This window comes from Harpia harpyja, chromosome 12, assembly GCF_026419915.1.
Source record: "Harpia harpyja isolate bHarHar1 chromosome 12, bHarHar1 primary haplotype, whole genome shotgun sequence".
Classification (NCBI taxonomy): Eukaryota; Metazoa; Chordata; class Aves; order Accipitriformes; family Accipitridae; genus Harpia; species Harpia harpyja.
The window spans coordinates 17,675,990-17,702,584 of record NC_068951.1 but is presented as its reverse complement, the minus strand read 5'-3'; the positions used below and the strand labels follow the sequence as shown (position 1 = coordinate 17,702,584).

General features: G+C 36.3%; 1 protein-coding gene across 11 annotated transcripts in view; it reads left to right on the top strand.

Moving 5' to 3' along the window:
• STAG1 (stromal antigen 1) overlaps window positions 1–26,595 on the top strand; it is a 207,162-nt gene that overhangs the window by 84,611 nt on the left and 95,956 nt on the right. For all 11 annotated transcript variants that reach the window (XM_052804003.1, XM_052804002.1, XM_052803998.1 and 8 more), the window contains one exon: window positions 25,568–25,644. In XM_052804003.1, the coding sequence (XP_052659963.1) occupies window positions 25,568–25,644 (77 nt within the window). The remainder of the gene's footprint in view (window positions 1–25,567; window positions 25,645–26,595) is intronic.

Sequence of the window (26,595 nt, the reverse complement as noted above, 5' to 3'; positions counted from 1 at the left end):
AAATGTTCAAACTGCCACCTGTCAACTTTGATTGCTGGTGTCTAGGGTTGGGTTTTTTCAGTTGTGAGTAAGCAGGAATCTGTGTATGAACTTTATGCCCAATGCTTAAAGCAGGACATCTTCGTGGAATTTTTCCTTGTGAATCAGGCACTTGGGGATCCACACTCTCTTCCAGCTTGAGCCTTGAATGTCTAGTTGTTCCTTACCTATTGTAGTAAGATCCTCTGAAAAATTCTGTGACTGAATGGTGCAAACTGAGTCAACAAGTGCAGGAGTTACGAATTAGCTTGTTTGAATGCAGGATGCATGCTCATTTTGATTTTTATTAATGTTCTATGCCCTTAATTAAGGGCAAGCTAATAGATTTCTGTTTTGCTGACGGAGATTGAAGGCTAAAACCAGGAAAAAGCACTGTAAAGTGGCCATTGGATGGTCTGGCAACAGAAATGAACAAGCAACTGCTTTGCTGTTGGACAGAATTTCAGAAAGCAAATTAGCCAGGAAATAGTGTTATTTACTCTTATTAATAATATTTTAATAGGGGATATAACATTGTAAGTAGAGTAATGGTTTAAAAAGAAATTAGTCTTTTGTCATTTATGCAGTTTTGTTTTGTGATCGATGGAATAATATTGCTCTATACAGATGGATGTTATTGAGCATGGAAGGAAGACTGCTTGATAAATATAATTTCCTGCAAATGGTTGTTTCATACAGAACTGCAAATTTTTCATGAGAAATGTTGCTGAATTTGGCATGTGTTAAAAGGCTTTATCTCTTTAGTCATTCATTTATTAATAAGAAGTTGATATCATAAACGTTTAGTATTTTGAACAAATTAGAAAATAATGCTATTCATTGCATTGGGGCCTGTATTTTTATTAAGGATATAAAGTATGCTTTTGCACAGTTTCTTCAACAAAATGTCTTTAGTGTGCGAGTATAAGGGAGAAGTTGCAAAGTAAAGGACGAATACACATTAAAAAAATTTATACTTACTCATACATGATTTAAGTCATAGTAATGTCAAGGATTTATAAAATATTTTGTATGCATAGTGTACAGAAATAAATACACCTCCAATAACTATATGATGCAGTTAAAAACATGCTGTTAACCACATTCAAAAATAGGAAGGTAAGACTGAAAGATGGAAATGACTTAATTTTAGTTTTAATTTCATTTGTGGTGTAGATAAACCAGATCTGAACTTTCTACTTCTTGTTTCTGAGTCTTGAGGTCATTTTTACAGTGTGTTTATCTTGAAGTGAAAGCCTATAAAATTCAAACTGAAAATAAGATGCAAATTATTAACTGGCTTGGGTGGAAGATAAATCAGATTACCAGACATGCATTATATGTTTCATCAGTTCCGTTCTTTAAATGAAGATAGGTAAGGTTAAAAGGTTCATATCAAACACTCGACAATTAATATGGTTACATCGAAATCAATTTTTTGTGAAATACAAATGGTTGATATTTGTTGACATTCTTGAAGCCAAAGCTTTATTTTCATTGTGTGTACTCTTTTTAAACCAAAAAGGTTTTCACTGTTTCTTCCTGTTTGCTGCTGAATGGTATCTGTACTTTTCACCTCATGTGCTCATTCTTCATTACTATTTTTTTTTCTATTCTTTAGCTCTTCAAAGTTTATTTGGCTATGGGAAAAATAGGTACAAAGTTATTTTTTTGGTTCTTTTAAGCTTTGCATCTCCCTAAGCCTTCTGGAGATGGGAAGCCTTGAAAAAATTAAAAAAAAAAAAAAAATCACATCTGAAAGTGTAAAAAAGATCTGAAGTAGTACATCACATTTTGTAGACACTTGTAAACTAATGGCATCTTTTTCCCCAAAGGTGCATCCTACTACTTTCAAAAACTAGTGGGAAAAAAATTCAGGAACTTGCTGACCTTTCAGTACAGGAGACATGAATGAAGGGCATACTGATCTGTGGATTCAAAATCTGAATGAAATATCTGCTGTGTTGAGGTCTGACTTCAGTCCAAGATTTCACCCTATGAATTGGTAACAGGAGTGACAGTAATTTAAACCAAACATATTTGTCTTTATTACTTACTACCTGAATATATTGAACTATTCATGTTTCACGTACAACAGCAGATCAAAAATAAACTGGCTTAAAATCAGCTATTAACTAATTTATTAATATGAATTAATATAAACTTTCAAATAATTAATTGACAGAACTTGCGATACTAGAATATTTTAGAGCAAGTGTATAATGTAAGGTAAGACAAATTACCTTTGAAATGATAGTCTAAGAGCAAGTTCTGCACTGCCAGTTCTGTATAATATGTTCAAATCTCAGCTGAAAATGAAAGCACTCCTTGTAAGCGTGGAACAAAGTCTATGTTCTACTCCTGTGTACTACTTAGTAAATTCATAGCTTGTAAAATTATTTTTGGCACTGCTCATTGGAGATAAATTGTGTAAGGCTTTCAAGTATTACTGCTTGTTTTCCACTATATTCATTTAATGACATACATATTGATCTGGAAAATGGTAATACTCCCGTGAATACAAAGTTACTATTTGAGAAGTATGCTTTAATGTTACAACTTTTTAAGAGACTAGCAATGAATACCTCTTGGTGTTAATAATTCAGAATAGTTGCTGTCTACTAGACACAGATCTGTGTCATTTCCTCTTTATGCTTAGTTTGTTTTCTGTATAAGACAAATTTGTTAAAGGAGGGACATCTCTGTACTAAGCAGATAAGAAAAAACATTAGTTTGATTTTTTTTGACAGTATTGTTCTAAGACTTGTGAGCAAATTATGCCTGTACATGAGTTTGTCTCTACCTATGCGTTAGATGCATTGCTGGATTTTTCTTAGATGACATAGATCGTACTTTCTGTGAAGACAGGAACTAATTATGAAAAGCAATCAAATACCACTAGATCTTAGCACTTTCTTACTGTATTAGAAGTAGGAAGGATCCTCAAGTCTCAAGTGTTTCCAAAGATGTGAATTCTGCTGAAGGTTGAGTCAGACTTTTTCCAGACCAAGGGTAGGAATTAAATTCCAAAAATGACATTTCTCTCAGCCTACACTGTAATCACAATTCTCTCCCTTTTGCATTAAGGAAGCCATAGATTTATTAAGTGCAATGCTAGTACACACTGCAGTAATTACTTTTGAAGAGAAAAAAACAGGGATGATTAAAAAGGTCTACATCCTAATGAAAAAGCCTTATTCTCTGGCAGAAAGAAAGTGGTTAAAACAAATCCAATATTCTCTTAATCTGCAAGCATTCAACAGTAGCTGGATATAGAAGAAAAAGAGCAGCTTGGGTTTCAAAGAAGATACATCTAAATTTGGAAATAGAAGAAGTGGGTTCTTAAACAGCTACAATCCTGCTCACATTCCACTACCACTTACTTCGTTCCCTATTCATATTAATCTGATCATATTGCCTCGGGCATCTGTAACCTAAACCATGACCAGCTGAGCCTTACAATTTTTCACCTCCTTTTAACTGGAAGTTATGGCATTTTCTGGCACTGCTAGGGTAAAGCCTATTACAGGGAAGACGGGTGCAAATGGCCTTTATCTCCACATTGTCATCTTTTCCTTATTTGCATCAAGCAAGAAGCATGGTGGAATGTTTTTGGGTACCTAGAAGGGTGGAAAAGGGAGTCATACAAAACTATTATTGGACCTTGCAGGAACAGTGAGGAGCTCCCTTGCCAGCAGTCTCTGTACCCTTGTTTAAACAGGGAGCTGATAACCCCCAGCAAAGCTGAACCCAGTTCTTGGATAACTGTCATCAACTGAGAAGTGAGTAGTGGAGAGTTTCGTGCTTCTTTCAGTTAGCACCATTAGCTTACATTTCAGCTTAGAACAACTGGTATTTTTACTCTCCACCTGTAGCATTGGATCCTGGTTTTTCAGTTCAAAACTGCCTGATTTCGTAAAGGGATGAACTCAGGAGTTATGAGGTTAAAACACCTTTGGCTGATTAGAAAGCCTTTTCTCTCAGCAGTAGTCTGTGGAGTTTAATAGGCACCATCTGTTGTGGAAGTAAACTTCTACAAAGTCATAACATCATCTTTTGAAATACCTGTAATGTAGTTTGTCAGATTTACCACAATCTCTACTGTTTATTTGTTTATTTCATTATTATTGAAATAAGTGTTCTGGATAACGTATAAGTTGTTGTGACTTAGGAAACTGTGATAATGGGAAAAGAGCCTAGAAATACTTTTAGCAACTTTTGGGAATGAAGACTTTTTGTAGATAATCTTTAACTACATAGATACAGCCAATAATGTTGTTAGTTGAAATAACCTTTTTTTTTTAGACTCTAGAAATTATGAGATCCTCAGTTTTTCAAGGGTTAAACCACTAAAACAAGTTTTACTTCAGATCTAATTTACATTAAGAAGGCATTTCCTTTTGACCGTGTTTATTCCCAGCACAGACTTCTGGATCAAGGTATATTTAGCCAAGTATATGAATTGAACCACGAAGTAATACAGGTAGCTCTGTGATAAGAGGTAGTGGTGAGAAATTTATAAGACATAAACAAAAAATGACAGTGATTTCAAGAGAATTGTTGGCATTATGAATTGATTGTTCTTGAAATTTAGTAAAACCAAATAGCAAGAAGTTCTTTAAAACTGTTGGAAATAAGATACCTACCTAAAAATTAATTATCTGCTTGGATTATTAATGTATAGAAAGAGAAGTTAATGAATACTGGAAGTTTCAGAAAGACTACATGATTTATTTTCTATCGTTTCTTACCACAGGTAATGATGGATAGGAATCTCAAGCAAAAGGATACTAAATACATAAATGATCACAGGAGATGTGGTGTATGAGAAGTGGAGGTCCATATTTGAACACAAGGCCATTAAGAGTTTGCACAGATTTATCTGAAATGCAGCAAATTCTCTCTCAAGCATTTTTAAGGGAAGTTGTGAATGTCTTTGTAACTTACATGCTGCAGCTCAATCAAATTACAGTTTTATTTTAGAGATTGAATTGAGCTTCTGTTTACACAACTATGCAGGGCTGTAAATGGGTTAACTACAGAGCCCCTCTTACCAAAAGTTTCTCTGTCATCCAGATGCAGAACCAGACACAGAACCAGTCCTTTCACCCGCCAACCCCCCCCCAAACCCCCCAACAACAAAAAAAGCTAATATACCGATGTCCTAAAAATTGTTTTGGAAGTATTATCACAAATCTCCAAAAAGGAGATCCTGAAATAAGCTAATGAATTGAGAATCGAAACCTGATCAGATCACACTCCTAGACTTAGAAACAATTTAGGAATAAAATTGTTGAAGTACCGGCAAAAGTATGTAACCTTTATTAAAGACAGTTTTTCTTCCAGAGAGAACAGTTCTACAGAGGTTTAATTTGCCTCTGGGAGCAGAGGTGGGAGTAATACTTTAGAGTCCAGGAAGGTGGATAACAGTAAAATTAATTAATTAAATAAGATATCTACAAGAAAATGGAAGATACTGCATTCTCTCTAAAAGTAAGCCATATTGTTGTAGTGTACTGGCGTCTCTTAAACATAAGAACAAAGTAACGTGGTAAAGCAGTTCTGCATAAAAGCTGTTGAGAAAATGTTATATGGCCAACTGTTCAAAGGAAGGACTAAATTTTCATTTTGGGAGACCACAGCTGATTAATAAGTACATCACGTGGTTTATATAGAGAAATGGAATATCATGCAAGTGACTTTAATTATGTGATTGTATAATAAGGACATTTCAGAGGGACCTAGCAGTGCTGCTAAGTAGCATTATATTTATGAAATTGAGAACTATAACAGGAGATTATACATATATTTGATGGAAATAAATACCTTTTTTCCCAAATAGTTTAGCAGAAAATAGTTTTGTGGATTAGGTGGTTGTAATGGAATTTCAATTTGTAGTGACATAAATGCATGGCAATTTTCTACTCAGTTGTTGTTCAAACCATTTTTGCCCCGTTTTGATTTTCATCTTATATTCTTCAAGTCAGTTTAATTAATTAGCCATTCAAAGTGACTTTTTTTTCATTGATGAAGATGAGGCAGATGCATTTCAAGAAAAGAGCATCTTTTAAGATTAACAAAATATTGCTGTTACTCCTGTGTTCTCACCAGCTGTCTTTTGGACAGCTAGTTTTTTCCTTAAGGTGAGAAGACTAAAAAATGCAAAATTTAACACACCAGGTGAGGTCAGGTATATTTCCATGGATCCCCATAAGAACATGAGTAATTTCTTCTAGTTAGAGCTGGATTTATTGAGTCGTCTTTTTCTTTCCAAAGTTATGAACCGAAAGAAATAGAGAATCTTGACAACTAGAGCATGTGTGTGTCCCATTGAATTCATACTGTACTAAGTGGCTGTGTGTATGACAGTGTTTTTGTAGGGAGCTCCTTTGGTTCCAAGGATATTGCTCACACAACTTTCATTTCGTGAAGCTGAGTCCTCAAAGTATTCCCTTCAGATTTTTTTGATAACCGAAAGAGGCATTGAATGCCATGCCATCCTAACTGCAACTGTAAATCAGCCTCTCTGATCTTGTGACCTGTGTCAGTTTGGGATTCTGAAACTGTAGGTGAATGGAAATGACAACAGTTGGTGGGCCAGTAAAGTTGCTTAGTGACCTTTCTACTCTTAACCCCAAGTCTTGTAACAAGAATTTCCTGTCTTATGGTTTTACTTACAGTTTAGAGCCAGCTGAAGATTCTCAGTTCTTGTGAAGCAAGCATCAGTGGGGAATATAGTGGAAATCATTAAAATTCTTTTAGAGCCTTTGAAGACAAGTTACTTCTGATCTGCAGTGAGGTGGTTATTCTAAAACTATGGCCTAACAAAACAAAAATCTTAACTGATTTTTGCAGTTCAAAGTAGAGAATCACATACACTAATGTATTTGCTTTTAAAGAAAGAAGAAAAATGAAATTCAACTATTATGCCTGACTAGAAATCATAATCATCCTAGTATGCACCATTGGTACAATATCAGCAAACCACATTCTTTTCAGGTTCAGAGGAAAGATATACGTTTGTTTTCATATCTTGCTTTATTATATGGCAAGTTGGGTAAGTGACCAGTGACAGAGTATCTTTTTGCTCTGAATTGTGAGAAGATCGAGTTTATGGATCAGCAGCACTTTGATGTGTAATTTTCCAAGCAGCTGTTGAACTGTCTTTTTCAACCAATCACCACTGAATTTGCTTCCAGAAGATGTAATCCTTTCCATTAATATACAGAAGAAAATACATGCCAGTCAATTCCTGGTGCCACTTGTGGGTATTTCAGTAACAGATTGGAATTTTAAGTCCTGATTAACAAAGGAATCATAAGAGATTCAAATGGTCTTGAATTCTTTATCTGAATTACAAAGGCTTAATCTTAATGATAATGATGCAGATAACCTGGCTGAGTTAGTTTGCTTTTTGTTCTCAAGATCTGTTATTAATGTAATTTTTTTTTTTTTTCCTGGAGACTCCAGTCTTCTGGGGCTAGCATCAAGATAGCAAAGGCTTGTAGTTGATGCAGAAATTTGATTTACTGGTGTTGTACTGGTACAGCTTATTCTCCCTTATATCATATGATGTCTCACTATTGAATATATTTTTTGACAATTTATAACTAAATCCATGGCTTAGAGTTTAATTTATGATGTGTACATTTGGAGTTACTTATACTTATGTCAAACAGAGACTTTTTGTTTTTTCTTTTTTGTGGTGGGAGAGTACACTTGAGCTCTGAAGATTTTTAAACACTCTGTATGTCCTGTCTGTCTGGTCCACTTGTAGCTGCTTACAGAAGAATGTTGCAAACGGCAAAGGTGCCTGCCCAGGCCCATTATAAGCACTTGCGAACCATTTTTGTCTAATAGCAGTGAAGGATGTTCTCACTCTCAGATTTGATACCTGATTTTCAACCTTTTTTTTTTTCTGGTTTCCATGGTAGCCTGTAACAGTAGGTTTACACTTCAGTTATGTGCTGTGTGGAAGAATCACTTTATTTAGCTCTCTGGTAGTTCACGGGCTACTTCCTTGGGATTTTTTTTGAGATATAACAAATTGTTCCATATACATCTTCTCTGTCCCACATGGAATTTTGTAGAGACTTCTCATGACCTGCTTTTCACCACTCTTTCATTTCATTCCAGTTATTTCTTTGTATTAAAAATACATCAATGAAGATCAAAGAGTGAAACTACATTCATATGGTATTTATGACTTAATCATAGGTCCCATGGTTCTTACCTGCTAACTTAGCTATGACAACCAACTTCTACCCTAAGTTTCTGAGATATCTGCATTCAAATGAGGCCTTGATGTAAACAGTTTGCTGGTAAGGGGCAGTGGCTGGGTTCAGCAGTTCACAAGGTGTTATCAGAGTAGAGTCATAACTGTTGGATATAAGCAGTTTGGTCTTGAGAAAGACATGGTGGCCTATAACAATTGTCAGTTAGTTTAACTTGGTATATTACTTTATTGCTCTGGTTGTCTGATACTTTGGCCAGTGATTACTTTGTACTGCTACTTTGCATAGTATGTATGTAATGCCATAATTATTTCTTTTACCTCCTTAATTGGGATATAAAATTAAAGTTGGGTTTAGTTTTGACAGTGGTTTTGTGCATGAATGACAGCTTAGTGCACTTAACTCAGTGATTACAGAGGTGTTTAATACATTTTAGGGAGAAAAAGTAATCACAGGTTGGGGAAGGTAGGAAGAATTTTAACATACTCAAAGTAAGTTAATTGATTTCAACTGTGTACTAGAGTAATATTAGTATAATACATTATAATGTAATACATATTAGTATAGTACACTGTTTTGATTATAAAGTGTATTTATTGTAGCATACAGTATTAGTAGTTGAGCTTACTTGCATTGGCTTTGCTCCAATTATGGTAGGTTATAAACTCAAGAGCAATACTATGGACCAGGTTTAATACCGAGCTGTGAAGATGTAGGACAAGTTAGAGATAAACTGCAGGGCTTAGATTTAGATTTAACATGCACAGATGAATGCACAGATGAATATCCCCTAGCTTTCTTTCAGGGAAATACACACAGAAGTGATCTAAGTGGCTAATGTTTCCTAGTGCTCTGAAGGAAGACTAGGCAACAAGCTGCTCTGGGGAAAGGTGAGTATCTGCACTCCTCACCCCCTGGTAGTGTTCCTGTCTGCCTGTGTTGAGCAAAGCTTGCAGTTCATTCTGATTAGAAACAGTGAGAGACATTGCACTATTTTGACAAATGCATTTAACCTGTAGGTATTTTGAGACTTCGATCTCATGGAAACAATGTGAGGTGGTAGGCATTTTGAAAATGGGCAATCCTCAATGCATTTCTTTTTAGTTCTTATCAGCCTGTAATAACAGCAAAAAAGTGCTAAATATCCTAGAAAAAATTAATTACATGCATGAGATCTCATTAATAGGGAAAATTCAAGGAGAAGGGGAAACTGAAACTTCTGTAACAGTGGAGTGAAGGATGAAGAGGTAAACTTGTGCCTTTTAAATGCAGGAAAGTATAAGGCAAAAGGAAGAAATTATGAATTCTGAAAATTACGAGAAAGGAATGTGTTCTGTGGGGGCACATCTACATAGATGAGCTTAGGAAGCAGAAGAGAGAGGCAGACAGGTGTACATCCCAGTGGTTTAGCTTTGCTTCAACAGCCAAAATAGCAGTATACTCACTTCATCTGATGAGTATGTTGTGGGGCTGCTTTAAGGTGCTGCAGAATGATAAAGCCAGAATATACTGCTGAACAGGGCATAAATTAAAAATGTAACGCAATTTTTTAATATTCTTGTCAAGCAGTTGATCCATAGTATAACAGTCTTTGGTGTTTTTATCGTGGACTTCAAGGAAAATTTCATGTGGGAAGGACAACAAAGCAATTACTAGACAGTCTATGTTGACATGGAGTTACAGCTGAGAATGCAGGTATGCCAAAAAAATGGGTACTGTACAGAAAATTCAGCATTATGGTTAAACTTAAAAATGTCAGCATATTACAGTAAAGACATCCTGATACTAAGACTTCCAGACTTCTTAAACTGATGGGGGGGAGAGGGAGCACTGAGAAACCTTAAAAGGAAAGATTGCCTAAAGTGCTGAAAGCTGGGGGAAAAAAAATAAGGAAGAAAGCCCCAACATTCTGAGCAATTTGTTACAAAATACTGAGAAAACTAAATGTTCTTTAAAGAAAAAAACATTAGCTGTAGGTTATGTTAAAATATTTTATTTTACCCAAGTATTGCTTTGTATTTTTCCACTTTAAGGATTTTTCCACCAAGCTGTAAGACATAACCAGAGGAGTAAGGTGGCTGCTTTATTCTGTGGCTGCATAAGTGGTGTTTTGCATTTGGAGATCTACAAAGAATACTATTAGTGGCATGATAATACTTGATGTATTTACAGGGCCATTTTTAATTTGAGCAAAACACACCATTTCAACTAATTCTGATGTTAAAATTTGTAAGGTAGAGGATCCAAAACAATCAGAGAGGAGATTGTAAATAAAGATTTAAGCCATTTTCCAGATTAACCCTGCCTTACTTGCAATGTTCCTCTGTGTTTTTCTTCTTTCCTTTTTCCTTAGTGGTACTTGATTAATTTTTCCCCTTGAGGCCACTATGTTTGTGTTAATTAACGTACTCAAACTCTTCATTCCCTCTTGTATTTCATCTGCTATTTATTACTATTTGTCTTTCAGCACTCTTCTCAGTACTTGCTGCTTTATCACTTACGTAAAGTTTTGTCTTTCTAGTTTACATAGGTATATCTTTTTTTACATTTTGTTCTCAAATACTTCTTAGTGAATCCTAGACATCCACTGTTGAGAAACAAGTTATATGTTGAGCTTTCTCAGTTTTCTGCTCCTTTTTCCACATTCCCACTTATATTTGTCTTGTCAACACTTCTTGTGATCTGTGTGTTCCAACAGTTTGTTTTCTCAGTTCTGAGGTGACAGTTCCCTCTTGTATTATATTTTTTACAAGCATATCCAGACTTCTACTGATTTTTGGCTCTAGTACGTGCTCTCTTGTTCTCTTAGCCATGCCAAAACATGTTGAGCAACTATTCATTGTGTTGTTTTAATTTCACTTTTAATATGATGCTTCCTCTTATTCTTCCATAGTAGCCAAGTTCCAATTAAAAAAAAAAGTTTTCCTCAAGGGCTTTTTTCTATAAGGTTTAATCTAGTTTTTCTTTGTAAACCCCTTGCAAATAAAGTAAAGATCCTGTCTCTGCTCTGTAAATGGCTAATCCAGGCACAGAGTCATTGATACAAAAAGCTTTTGAGACAGCAGATACAGTATCTGTGCCACTCCCTGTGGGGAGGTTTTTTCAGATAACATGTTACATGTTTTAAACCATAGCTGTTATTGATTTCCTACTCCTTCTCTTCAAATAGCTTAATGACTAGGCTCGGAGTACCTAGAAGATTTCTTAAAGAAAAGTTTATGGAATGGAAACTTGAAGTTCTTAATTTTGTATAATATCTATGTATTTGCAATAAGGAAAAAGCAGGACTCTAGCCTAAGCCCTTTTCTTTACCCTCTCCAGTAAGAAGGGTTAATTCAAGCTTTTCCCCTTTTTCTTAAGTTTAGGGTTTTTTACATACCCGAAGGACGGTGTTACAGTCAGTGTACATGCAGTTACAATTGTTTGTGCACTGCACTTCTGTAAACTCATCCATGAGACTGCAAGGTAGATGCCTGGGAAATGGAGAATATGCCATTATGGACCATCTTTGAAATAGTTTAAATTATCTAGACTCTTACAGGAACTTAGAAGTGAAAAAAAATAGCAGTCTGCAGCATCCTAATCAATTCCTCTTGTAAGACCATCCTCTTTCTTCCTTCACTTCCTTACCTAGTTCATTGGCTGTAGCAAGAGCTGCACACATCGGAGATACAATAACTTCACCTACACAGCTCCTATTTGATTCCAAAACGGTTCTGTTTTCTGTGGCTAATGAAGCTAGACAGTATAATAGATAACCATGTAAGTTGGTGACTCATCAAAGTTGACACACAGAGACTAAATCAAGAGTGCACAGAGCATCTTGTTTGGCACTTCTTAATTTCTGCTTTAGTTTCTAAGCACAAAGATGATGTATTTTTTTGCATTTGATTTCTCAAATTCTTTGTATTTCCTTAGACAAAGAAAAACCTCCATACATGTGTTTGGAAAGTCAAAAAAGTACAAAGGGTATTGGAGTGAGCTAACAGATAAGAGCAAACAGAAATTTTTTTCCTAGCAAAGCAGGAAAAATGTGAAAGGAGAACTTCACTCATCTTGCATGCTTTTAAATGAGGAGGGAAAGATAAAGGCATTGCTTTTGAGCCAGCTCAGCTAATTTTTGCATTGTCTTTTCACAGATCGTGGTCAGTAAATGCTTTAGTCTTTAATATACTCTAAATAAGTGACTACATGAGAAGCAGAACTAATGAAGAGTGATTTCTAGTGTATCTGTGTTGATCAACTTTACTGAATTATACAAAAGCTGTTGAATGTATTCATGAAGTGTCAGATACTCTTTATGAGAGATGTTCTGAATGCCATGTAACTCTAAAAAAGATTTGGAAGAAGCTTGTAACTTTTTGGAAACTCAGTAAGCTATATAGACAAATGCTGCTGGGCAAGAGGTTGGTGTGCTCCAGTTGAAGCTTTTGAAGAAGCAGCAGCATTCACAATGTGAGTGTCCCTGTCTTTCTCCAGCCTCAGTCAGAGGCTGAGAGAGATTAACAGAGACTGAGGTCATGGTTCATACTGTGCCTGAATGACCTTTTTGGCTTCAATTCAACTACCTGCTTTTGTAAAATTTATTGGGGCATTTTATATTCAAGATCAGTCAGATTCGGTTTAAACAAATAGTTCAGAATTTATTAAGCAGCATACTTACAGACAGAAATGCACACAAGTCTCATTTCCTTCTTTCAGATTAATAAATCATAGAAACTTTTCAGGTAGGTGGTGGCTTTTGTTTAATGAGGGAAATCAAATGTTTTAGATATAAGTTGTTTCAAAGATGTTTCTGTGTCTCCAGTCTCATTTTATGAAGCACACTAGCTTTCATCAAATCAGCTGTTAAAGCTCTTCAGCTTTCTGCTGCAGCTCTGTTTGCAGTGCTTACAAAGTGTCTATTTTACTGTTGTTGTTTAACATGTCTGATTTTTTTCCATCAAATAAATGATATGGGAAGATACCAGTCAGTGTTGCCTGGTGGCTCTCAGAGTGGTGACTGGGGAATTCTGAAAAATAAGGATTGGCTCTGGGAAACCTGGAGAGATTTTGGTGTGTTTGGTGGTGCCATTGCTAATAAGATTTGACATTGTATAGATGCTGCAAATGCAGACACTCCTTTTATGCCTTATCCTTTCCTTCCACATATTGGAGCAGCAAACAGTTTAAGTAAAATTGTAGAGGACCTGTACCAAGTGTATTTCTTCAGAGCTGTATTTGAAAAGATCTCATGCAGTTACCAGTGTCTTCCTTGAGATAAATAAAGCAAGATCAGTTGTCTTGAGGGGCAAGAGGCAAGTGAATGAGAAGCAGAGCATGGTGGTCCTTCAGCAGCTGCAGGGGACTTGCATTTTTTTTTTGGCCTGCTGAGTTCTGTCAGATCTTTGGCAACACCCAGGTGTGACACAGCCCACAGAAAGGCCTGGCCTATTGCTTTGAGGGAAGAAAGGTGCTGTAAAGAATTCTGTTTCTCTCTTTTTTTGTTGTTCCTTTGTTTTCTTTCTTTTGAGATACTACTTTTTGTGGAGTCTAGAGCTTCTCGCATCAGTTGAAGATCTCTAGATAATTACTTATATTTTTGTAATTTTTTTTTAGGACTTCTCTTTCATCTTCCCTTCTTTACTACTTCTGAGAAACACTGAGAAATAGGGCTAGAAATAAGAGTAACAGAAGACTGAGGAAAGGATCAATACTTCATTAGGGGAAGCAGAAAGACTGAGGGAAGGAGGGTGGACCCTGGCTATATAATACTCCTGTGCTTGTCTTTTGCCTCCTAAATTCCTGGTAAGTGGAGGTACCATGTTTTACAGAGTTTTGTTTTATTTGTTGGGAGAAATGTAGACATTGACTAAAAAGAAATTTGTTTCTCTGATAAAGAAAATATCCTTTGGCAAAAACGTGTGTGAAGGAGTGTTGAAGGTTGACGTTATGTCTGTGGGTCACTGCTGAGCTGCCTTGTCAGTGTGAACCTGTAGGTGGGACAAGCACATTCATAGAAAGTGGAAGGAATGATGGACTTCTGAAGTGGATGTCCTTGATGGATGGTTTCTGTGAAAGAGAGCTTGAAGTTGTTTGAAGCAGGAAATGTGGCTAAGTGTGATGTGGTTAAAAGAGTCTGCCTGAATTTCCGGAAGGCCTTCAGTGGAGTTCTCACTGTCCTGAGTGAGGAAAAGCTGAGAGAACAGACCTGCTTAATCTCAAGAAGAGAAGGCCAAAGGGAGATCTTCCTGTTTTCTTCAAATAATGAGAGACTAGAGCGAAGGTGAAGCCAGACTTTTCATGCAATTCCATAGTAATAGGATGACAGTTTACAGATACAATTTGAAAAATGGGAAATTCCAGTTTGATATAAGGGAAAACATTTTTGCCATGAGGTGGTCAAGTACTGGAGGCATAAGGGCTCAGGGAGGCTGTGGGATTACCATCCTGGGACATAACTCAAAACTCACCTGGGCAGCCTGATCTAGCCTGATCTATCTTCCTGCTTTGGGAAGGGTTTGGACTAGCTGACAGGAATCTTGCCAACTGAAATTATTCTACAATTCTAGACTTCAAGGGAAAATAGGTAGCTGTGAGTTTGTCCTTGCGTGGACAAACATTTGGTAAAAATCATAGGAAACAGAACAGGAATAAATCATCTGTTTTAAAATAATAATAATTATCTATTTATTACTTTCAAAATTCGTTGATTAAACCTTTTAGCTATCCAGAAGAATGCATAATAAAGAATCTGTAGCATATGAAGCCTCTTCCGGTATGGTGGAACAGAGATCCATTATTTTTCCTTTGAGGAGTAATCAATATTTTTTAAACTGCTCTGGAGTTTATTGTAATTGCTGTGAAATATTGTAGAAAGTACAAAGAGAGTATATTGGTACAATGTAAGTACAAAGTAATGGTACAAAGCAATTGGTCTTAGCTGAAATCAGTTTATCAGACAGATTGCATATTTTCAAGGCCTTTGCTATTATATTATCCCACACTTGAACTGTGCATTATAACAAGAGACACCTGGTACCGAGCTCCAGTTCACACAGCAGGTACTCATAACACGTTGATAACTAGCCTAACAGCTTGGGACTAGGGCTGTGCGCAATGAACATAGGCACAGTTACGATGCCTGTGGCCTGTTGTTAGCAATGGCAATAATATTTTTACTCCATCCTTGGCTACAAAAATGCTTACACAGTTATATTCTGTGAGTGTGCTCCTGTTTGGATTGTCTGGCTCTTCTCCTGTCACTGGGCACCACTGAGAAGCGTCTGGTACCATTGTCTCTGCACTCTCCCATCAGGTATTTATACACACAGGTAAGATCCCCACCGAAGGAGGGGGAGAGCTTAGGCCCACACTGGGCTCCTCTTGTTACAAAGGGAAGCTTACGTGGTTGCATGTTAACAGCACAGGTGATGGGTGAATCTAGATATGAAAACAGTCTTTGATAAAAGCACTCTGAAAGAGTAGATATACCTAAATGGGCTTTAAATATTTACATTGTTGTATCTAACACTTAACTTTCAACTCTACCTCTGAACTACCTATGTTTATATTGCTGGATTTGAGTAACTTCTGACAGCACGCAGCCAAAGTCTGGTTCCACATATGCAGTGATAAGCTGTAGTTACTAATGTTTTGCTCCTGGAGCCTGCTGTCATTGTGAATAATTTGAAAATACAACCTCCTTGCTTGGCAGTGCTCTGAGAGGCAAAGTTAAGAATTAGAAATAAAGGACAAATTTATGTGTATGTATATTAGAAACAAGGAAAAAATGTCTCTCTCAAACTTATATTGCACCTGCATTGTGAGCATTGAATCTAGTTCTGACCATCCCACTTCCAAAAGGATATAAAAAATTAGAGAGAAAAACCCAGCAATGGTGAAAAAAATGGCAAATAGAGGAACAATTATTCACTCTGCAAAAAAAAGATCTCAGGCTTATCAAATAAAATGATCAGGCAGCAGCTTTAAAAATAGAATGAGATACATTCTTAAGAAATATGGAGCTAAACTGCAGGTTTTATTGATGCACAGTTCTGTGGAGTTGAAAAGTACAAATGGATTAAGAGATGATAGATCCACTAGCAGCCATTAAATCCAACAGTCACAATGTGGCTTAACAACCTGCAGTTCAGGTAAACCCTAAACTACTGCCAAATGCAAGATTCATCTGATGATGACTTGTATTTGCACTCTTCCTAACACCTCGTGCTGATTACTGAGTGCAAAAATCCATATGTTAGTTTTTGTTTCATCAGATCCATGAGGAATTTTTTTTAACAAAAGTTCCCTTACAGCACATGTGCAGGAAACTGCAGCAATGAGTATTGGTCACAGAAATGAATCTTGGAACCAGTACTAAGTAGAGAAGTGGAAAGTTTCAGAGGAGCGTAAACTCAAGAATACATTGGAGTCAGTGCTTTCCCTCTCTCCTCAAGCGTAAGTGTCCTCCTTGATCACAGACTTCTCATTCAGCCAGAGTGAATTCAAGCAATGCAGGGCAGGATGTGGCTGCTGGATGACTGCAGTTGTAGATGCTTCCAAGTGCAAAAGCATTAAGACATTACCAGGAGCAAAGCGCTGCCTTTGGGGTAGCAAAGGCTCCTGAGCGTTTTACTCATGTTCATGTCATTTACTGTTGTTCAAGTCTGAAGTTATCTGACAAAAAGGTGGGTGCCTTGTGAGAAATTCTACTTGAAGCCATCAAAGCATGAGAAGATCTATTTTGTGAAATCAGTCAGTACAAATACTAGACTGCAAGTTTAGTGGCTTTGGTTATTAATTATTTGGCTTCTGTTACTCACTCAGTGGCATTAACATCAAGATGAAAAGCAGCTTACAATTTCCAAATGCACATAATGCAGAGCCATATCAAAACAGTATTATCTGCCTTAAACTCAGAGTAAGGAAGTTTCCTTCATCAAAATTTTAAGACTTGAACACATGAAATGTTCTATTTTTTGATGTACTAAATTATGTAGGCCTACTTCTTTTTCTACTAGTAGTCTGTGGAATTAGCATGCTTTTTTCCTGAAGAGCATTGTTTGCCATTTTATCAATTTCATTACTATGAAATCCTTTGGCAGTGTTGTTTGTCAGCTTTAATTCTAGCTGCTCTAAATAACTCTGTCACCAGCAAAATTTGTCTGCTCCATTATTATCCTTTCTTTCAAAGCATTTATATCTGCTATTTAGCATATGTGTATCAACACCGATGCTTGGAAAGATCTATTGATAGGTTCATTCCATTCTGAAAACTGACCATTTTGCTCTCCTTGCTTTACTATCTTTTAATCTGAAAACTTTCCCTATTATTGCATATCAACTTCTTTAAGAACGAAGATGAGGGAGATCATTACAGGATTTGGAAAATGTGTATGTGTTGCATAAATGTATGACTTCTAGCTGCTTATTGATGCCTTCTGGAGCTCCAAGGGGTCTGTGAAGCATTACTTCACAAAAATAACATCAACCCTTGAATAGGCCCACCAGTTCTGTAGTACATCACCTTCCAGTCTGGCACAGCAATCAGATTTAATGGTATGTAGTTCTTTGGGTCACTCCTGAATTCTTTATTTTTCCCTTTTTTTATTCTTCTGACACCCTGGATAGTTTAAGCTAGTAGCAAATTCTCACACGTAATTTGAGCTTAGGAATTTCATAGGATTTGTTTTTTTTACAGTGGATGTTAAGTTTCTATCACTTTTTACTATAAAAATGTGTACTTTTTTTTTTTTCCCCAGCGAGGGGAGATAACTGGATTGTCATTGACACCAATCATTGTCCTGTTTGTAAAAATTTCTGACAGTCTTCAACGTATTTCTTTCCATACCTGTAATGAGGGAATCGTTACCTTCACTGTTACCTTCTGAGTTAAATGACATTCAGTTTTTGAAGAGAGATGAGCAGTTCAAATCATATGAAACACTAGTTATATACATTAAGTCATCAACTTCTTAATCTCATTCAGAACTTTGAACTTCGAAGTGTAATATGGAATTGTTCACTCTAAAAAATGAAAAAATTATCCTTGAATTTGGGTATCAGAAATAGCAAGGATTTGATACTAAAATTCCACTGTTTCGTGTAGTGAGCCCTATGATAGTCAAAGCTATTACTAAGTCCTCCCAGCTTTACCAACATTTTTGACAACCTTTATTGATAACTCCTTATAGCCGTTGGCACTATTAACATTACTGATTGTTTTAGCTCAGTTTCCGGTTTAGTAAACTTTAAGAGATTATATTGAGGTTTCTGTACTGGGCAAGACATCTTGCTTTAGACTAAATTTGGTTGTGAAAGGCCAGGAGAAACAGTTCAGCTAATTTTTTGAATGACAATAAGAAAAAAGTGTTTTCTTGCTTATGTTTAAGTTACATAAACCAGAACGATAACAGATTTCTGGGCCTTGTATTATGGAGGAGGTAAAATTTAAAATGCTTTAATAGTGACCCCTTTGTTCTTCTTTCTGTCTCAGTTAATGACTGTGTATGTTATATGTTCATGCCATTGTTGGACATGTGAAGAGCACAGAGTAGGAACTGTAGGTGGCAGTCAGGCATTGGGAGGAGAGAGCACGAAAGGGCAGTAAGAGCGATGAAAGGACTGTAATGACCAAAGTTTCCTCCATTCCAGAACCTAGATGTCATTGCAGATTTTCTCAGCTTTAACATCACACTGCAACAGAGAAACATGTCTCTACCCTCAAGTATCTGTTCATGATGACAAGTAACAAATTACTTTATTTGTCCTTTTCTCTGCTGTCTGGTGGAAGTCTGTTCTTTTCGTATATTTCTTACACAGCTTAAGACTCACAGTGGGGCTAATGCAGTTCTCTGTAATGGCTTTTCTGGTCTTTATCTAATTCCAGAAAATTGTTTGGAAAGGTTTTTTAGCAAAATCAAGGTCTGAAAATTCAGGAAAAGGAGCTTGCCACTAAATCCTTGTCCTGTCTAATGTTTACATTTGTTCTGAAATGTAGAATAGCTTTCTTGAAAATGTCTAGGCAGTGATAGAAGGGGAGAGAAGCTGGGAGTTTCTGCTGTAGACGTCTACTATGAGGCATGAAAACAAGAAGGCCTGATACAAAAGCTTCGTTGTTGTTTTTTAATCAGTGTATAGAGTTGTATGATGTACAGTAGGTTGTGAGATGAAGGGACTTAAACTAACAAGGTGTCATCAAGGAGTAGAATATAGCAAGGTAAGGATTGTCCAATGAATTCTTACAATGTGGTGGTGACAGTTTTTTGATACAGAAGATGGAGAGCACAAATGGAAAAACACTTTCCTCTAGAGGTAATTCTCATTATTGGGATGGCAACTTAAATGAGGTCAATCATTAGAATATTAATATTCCTAGTTCTATGAGAGCAAAGTGAAGGGCAAAACAATGATAATGGTCTTCAAAAGAGGAAGAGACTATACTGAAAAAATAGATACACAAGTCTGCATGGGAAACATGACCAAGGAAAAAAAATGAAGAGCTTCCTGTTCCAAAAAAATGTATTCAAGACTCAAGTGCAAAATAACCTAGAGCAAAGGAAGAATAGGAATTATCACAAGAGAACAACTTGAGTCATACGCTATGCAATGGTCTGAAAATCAAAATGGAATGTGAAAAATCAAAGAATTAAAGGTAAATATTCAAGAATTGCAGGAGTGTGTTGGACAAAATCAGAGCAATGCATAAAATAAGTAAAACAAAATTAAGGGTAACAAAATTTTATTCTGGTATGTAAATTAATAAGCAGAAGGTCAATTAAAGAATTGGACTGCAGCAAGACAATACGCTTTTCCTGTGTATACTGTGTATCAGGTGAATGGTAAGGAGTTAACATTGCAGGGAGTTTTCAGAGAACACATTTTAACATATTTTGGGAACTGACAGATATTTGGTTTTGGTTTTGTTGTATGAGGGTAGACTTGGATGAACCATTAGAATTCTTTTTAACAGTTGCCTGTGATTCTCTGTTTGATAAGGTTTTAATTGCATGAGGCTGTACTTTTTTTTTTCCATTGGGATTCTAGCTGATTCATTCATTAAGAGTTCACCATCAAAAGCTTCTCTACAGATGAATTAGGGCTGTGTTTTTAGGAAGATACTGGCTTTTGAATACTGCTTTATTGGTAGCAGGAGTTGGGAAATGTAGAGTCTGTGCAACAGGAGGAATTGGAGAATAAATCAAGAAAAGGGTCATCTATTCCTGCATGTGCTGCGAAAGCTGAAATTCAACTAAGTATCTAGGCTAACTTCTTTCTAGAATCCTGACTTCTGGTTTCAGTAAAGTGTTTCAGTTTTCAAGCACAGAAATCAATAAAGAGTTAGGAGCCCTGGTGGGATTTACGAGTCTCAGCATCTATTTGGATGCTCTTCAGCTCTCCCAATACTGCTTCCATTTAGATTAGTGATTAACACCTATTGATTCCAATGAGGTAAGATCTCCTTCAGTGTTCCTATGTGATCATGAGCAAGCCACAGAAAATAAACTTTTTTACTGGCATGAGTAATTTCTGGTTAGTTTCAGGCCGCTCTCTTCTGGGAACAGTAAATGAAGTGTTACAGAAGTGTACCGTGACCCAAGTTGAGCAGTGAGAAATAATGTTCTCTTTATGGTTTGACTTCAGTCTTTGTTTATCATCTTTCATATGGAGATTTGTCACTAACATTTCTGAGATGATTAAAAACTGCACTTATGGACATTGTAGAAGTGGATTATTTCTTATGATCTAAATGGTAAGTGGGGAGAAAAGTATAGGAAATGCACATTGAATGATATCAAGGGAAAGAAATATTGCCCATCCAACGATTCTGTAATCATCATCCATCCTTGCAAGGTCTTTATTAAACTTGCCCTCTCTTGACAGTTTCAACAGTCAAGACTACTTCCCAGTGCTCTGATCCCAACTGTCAACTTTCAGTTAATGCAGAAGAGCACATTGCCTTTTTCATATGATACTTTCCAGTGCAAATCTTCTAGTGTCTTCATCTTGATGCCTTTATAAATCTTTCCTCTGGTTACTGTTTTTCCAATAAGTGTGGTTGAGAGATGCTAATCAGTTACCACGAATTTAAGGTCCTATGATTAATCCTTCTTTGGCAGGACACTGTGGGCTTACTTTATATCCATTGACTTTAGTCTTGAGCTGCAATTTTACCACCACTTTTCTTGCAGCTAACTCAGTTTGGGCAGGTGGTCCAAAATAAGAGGGATAAAATCGGCTGTGTAGATTCTGTGAATAAAAGTACCAGAGATTAAAACTGACTGTATAGTACAGTTAGTATACTACATAGTATATAATTTATTACCAACTGTCAGAAGTTTAGATTTCAAGAGTCCATTTACTAGTGAGTAATTTGTTTTCATTAGTAGTGTTTAAATGACTGTGGGCTATTACAGCTGGAGTACCACTTATGCAGTGGCTTGTTTCTGTCATACAGGCTTCCCTTCCTGTAGAAATACCAGAATTGCCATATGCAGGAAGCCGCTGGAGTGTAGTATTTGGTATGATGGTGGTCTCTGATTTCCAGCAGTGGTTAGTACCTTCTGTTTTAGAGGAAGAAAGGTAGTCATGGGACAACCTGCATCCAAAGACTACCCTCTTAAACTCCTGGTATTAAAGGTTGGTTGTTGCTGAAATTTGAGAGCTTACACATCTTCCAAAGGTCTAGGAGATTTTTGTTGTTACTTTTCTTTTGCAGGGCTTACTATTACAACTGGTTAGTCTTCTCACTATACATATATGTTTTGAAGCCACTGAGTCTGTGGTATGTTATATCCCCTGAAATGTTGTGTCTTGTTTTGTACACAGTTCTTTGTTGTTTTTTCTTAAGTGTATTAATCCAATTTTTTATAGGCCCTTTTAGTCTTTCTCCCGTCTAGTTGAAATAATGTTGTGTCCTCTGTATGGGTTTTTTCTTCTCACTTTTAAAAGCTGGGTTGGGTGACATGATTAATTGTTGACAAATTTAATTGATACCTGTCTTAGCTGAAAGTTAAACTGGAATTTTGTCATTAAGGAAATACACTTGCATGTCAGTGAGAAGACCTTTTTAAAACACAACATGTGTGAATAAGTTTGAACCGAGAACTTATTACTGAAGTAGAATAGGCTTCTCAATTTGTTAAATCCTCTTCACTAAATACAGAGTGAGAGCTTCATGATAGAGGTAAAACTCAGTTTAGAAAAGGATAGACGACTAGTAGCAACATGAGTAAAGCAGAGACTGTAGGAATGCACTCCACACCTTCAATTATAGTTTATAGAAAATCTGTTATATTTTAAGGATTCACTTGAAAATTGGGGAGTTTAGCTTTTCACTAATCATAAAAACTATGAATTTGAACAGTGTTGACCATTGCAGTGTTGAAATGTTGTGATGACACCATGAAATGTGTTGTGAGCAGTCTTCATAGCATATTTACAGAGTGTTAAATCAGTTTCCCAGAAAAACAGACAGGATTGTGTTTCGGTCAGGTGAGGGAAAGGTGGTGGTAGGAAAAGCAGTCAGGCCAAAGCTATTGCCTACTGCCAGATAAGTAGAAATGCTCATTTTGCTTGACATGACTTTCATGTCATAAAAAGTGGAGGAGAGAATGAGACATGACAGTGAGTTGATAAGTGCTGTTCATCTTCACTCCTCTTAATGCCTGCTGACACTTCGTGGGTAATGTTGAGCTCTTGTCCACCCTGCCATCCCTAGGAGATGTCAAGAGTTTGTTTCATCCTATGCCATGTCCCTGCCTGATCCTCTCAAAGAGCTGGATCATTGTTTGTTTGGAAGATGTGTGTAGAATCTACACCAGCCTTATCTGAAACACCTCTGCACAGCGATCAGTCGAAATCCTTAAGTGCTCAGGAGATAGGTGATGCTCTCTCAGTTCTAGTCATGGAAGGTAAAAAGCCTTTCCATGATTCAAGAGAAACCCACCTGTGTTTGCAGCCTCTCCCCTTGGCCAATTTAGTGGGCAGGGTCCATGTGTCTGTGGCACAGTGTGTACAATTTGTGGTCTGATAGTAACATGGAGGGTGTGCGCATCCAGTACAAGCCATCAGCTTTCTTGGAGCACTGTTACTGCATCTGCAAAGTTGTGGAATTACAGCAGCAGTGTTTTAAGCAGTCACCTCCTGAAACAGATTCCTTGAGAGAAATTGTTCAAGAAAAAATTATACTTGACTTGACTGTGAAGTAACATGCAGGAGGTTATTTAAGAAGTAATAATATCTGAGCCACTGAGTAATAATGACCACAGTATAATTGCATTCTGTATCCTCAGGAAGAAAAGATACAGAGAACCACAACAGAATTACACAAAGCTGAAAGGAGATTTGAATTGAGTGAAGTGCATTAACAAGGAATTTTAGTTATGGTATTTTTACTTTTTCTGACAAAGTAACATGGTTATGTAATATGTGGAAGCTATTTGAGGTTATTAACAGAAGATACAGATAAGAATAAAATTAGAATCAGGGCTATAAGAAATAAAACAACAAAGGTCAATAGGTTACTTTTTCAATAAGGGTTATGTTACCAATGCAAAGAGCCACATATGACAGCATGCAGTGAGAGAAAGGGGTATTAATGCAGTTGAGGTGGATTTCTAAGAATAGCTGTCCACTATTCGATACTCTGAGATGTACTGTGAAACTGTTTCACTTATTTGAAACAAAACTTTCAATATTGGGGGAAACATTAAAATGTAGCTGCATTTACAGATGATTTCCAAGCTGATAAAACAGGTATTCAGCTGTCATATGGTAGCATTCTCTTGGGTTTCTTGTTTTATATTAATATATTGCATTACTAATTGTTTATTAATAATATGGAAATTACCATGCACAAACTTAAATCACCATTGTTAGAACTGAGGTTCACAGTGTTACCCCCTATGAAATAGATAACAAGTAAATATTATTTCATGAAGAAGCAAAACCAATTCAAGAAATCAATATTTAAGTTGTGTTGTAAAACAGTACCCCTACTAAGATATAGAGGATTGGTGTGCTGTAACTGGGCTTGCATATTTTGAAATGCGTATGTTTCTAATGCTTGTTTTTCAAGGAATAAAATATTGGAATTAAAACATTCTCATAATATTTAGTGTACTTAAATTATCTTTATTTATCCTTTGTACAGGGCCTAATACTATTAGCTGTTAAGCTGCTTCTGTTATGGTTTGAATTTTTGGAGCCATGCAGTGTATCATTAATCCAATTGAATTTTTTGCAAAAGCAAGGAGACTTACTCTTTGTAATGTTAATGACATTGGGATGGATTTTGTAGCTCTGCAGTTTGCTTAATTTTTCTGCATTTCCTCCATTAACAAAAGAAGATTGTGAAGTGGCAAAAAGAAGATCATGTATTAGCAAAAAAAAAAAAAAAGTTCTCTGTTGATTTGTGTTATATGGTTGGATATTTAGACAATGTCTAGTTGCGAAGACAATAATGTGTAAAAATATTGTATTCATTTATACTGACTGATTTTAGGATCAAGTCATGAGAATTTTCATTTATTGCTATTGTGTTGTTCTGTTTTCAATTGAGGTAGCTTTGTTCAATTTACAATGAAAAGTTAATCCTATCAACTTCACCGTTCAGGTAATGGGAGGGAATGGCATAATCCAAATGAAGGAATAACATAGATGCAGTTGCTGCTTTTGGTCCTGAGCTGGCTCACATCTTGACTGAGCCCTTTGGAGCTTTTGGTTTTGGAAAAACTTGCTGACAGGAGCACCATGCGATGCAATCGTGCTAGCTCTGCTCTGCAGGTGCTGTAGCTCCATTCACACAGTGCTGTGCCTATGTCAATAAGCCATGCTGGTTCCAAGCTAAGCTGTTTGAAAACCACTCCTGTGTCTCCACATAGAGATTGTGGTATATCTGTAAACCAGGTGACCCAACATAAAAAGTGGAGAATTACTAGTAGTGGCCGTGGAACTGAAAGATGGTCTTCATTTTATTTTGCACACAAAATTAAAAACACTTGGCAACCGCAGAGATTACATGAGTCCTGCATTGCTATCACTTGTGTATCACACTTGCTCAGCTGTAAAGAGTAAAAGTATGGAAAATTTTACTAAATCCTAGTCTGATAGCACTTTGCAGAACAGAGGGGTTTTTTTATCCACTTATTCAAAAGACAGTCTTGTTCAATGAGTTTCTCGTATTGTATTATATTTGTATTGTATTATATTGTATTATATACTCTTTCATATGTATTATTGAGCTGTAAGTTTAGCAGCAGAAAAACATTGATATTTTGAGATAACAAAAAATGGGTTGTGTTAATTTATTTTGTTCCTTCATTACATTACAGGTACTGTAAGAATTGAAATGTTCAGGAACATGCAAAATGCAGAAATCATAAGGAAAATGACAGAAGAATTTGATGAGGTATAGTATACAAATAGGTCTTTAAACATTATGAAATATATTACAATATACTTTTGTTTTAAAATAAAAATGCAATGGGCAAGAAACCAGTGGATAAGCAATGTCTCAGTATGAGAAATTGCATTGACAAGCAAAGCACCAATTTAAACTATCGGATGAGGAATAACAAGCCAGCATGAGCTTTAGGAAAGAATAATAGTGGAAAACCAAAAAGTAATAAAATAATTTGAAAAGGTGGTTAGAGTTGCTCATCTTGAATAGCCAGTGTTGTGGATTGAGTAGGCTCTGGGTGCTGAAATACTGGTACTGAAAAGTTTGTGAATTAGCCAGGTTAAGGGCATAAGTGTACTATCACACAAAAGCATGGAGCAAGCTCACATCCAGTGGTGTAAGAGAGCCTAGCCAGGCCTGACTCTCCAAGAACTAGCTTGGATCCCTGTTAGCCCTGGTCTGGATCCATGTAGACCCTCATATATCTTTGTATGGCTTTAGGGATATCCTTGTCTGCCTGCTTCCTGGGTATTAGAGAGGTTAATTACAGCAGGCAGTAAGAAGAACTGTGGAAAGTTTTCTCATCCCACTGAAATTGGTGGTGGTATTCTGGATTCGGAAGTTCACCTCTTGGAACTGTCATCATACAACAAAGAACTCCAGATTCCTGAGACAGGACTGCAGGCTTGGCATTTGCAGCATTCTGCTCTGTTTTCTGTGTGCAAATTATGTTTTGTTCATTTGAAATGGCAATTTAAACTAAATAATAACTTGACGTGAAAATTACAATTTTGGAACAATGTTACAGAAAAACATACTCTTTCAAAAGATCTAAGCATTTTGTTTAAAACAAGTGTATTACAATTCAGATTGGGTATCTTCTGTCAAAATGAAAATGTTCCTAATGGTGAATGCTCTTTAGCTTTGAGATTTTTCAAACTGTAATTTGTTTGATTTTTC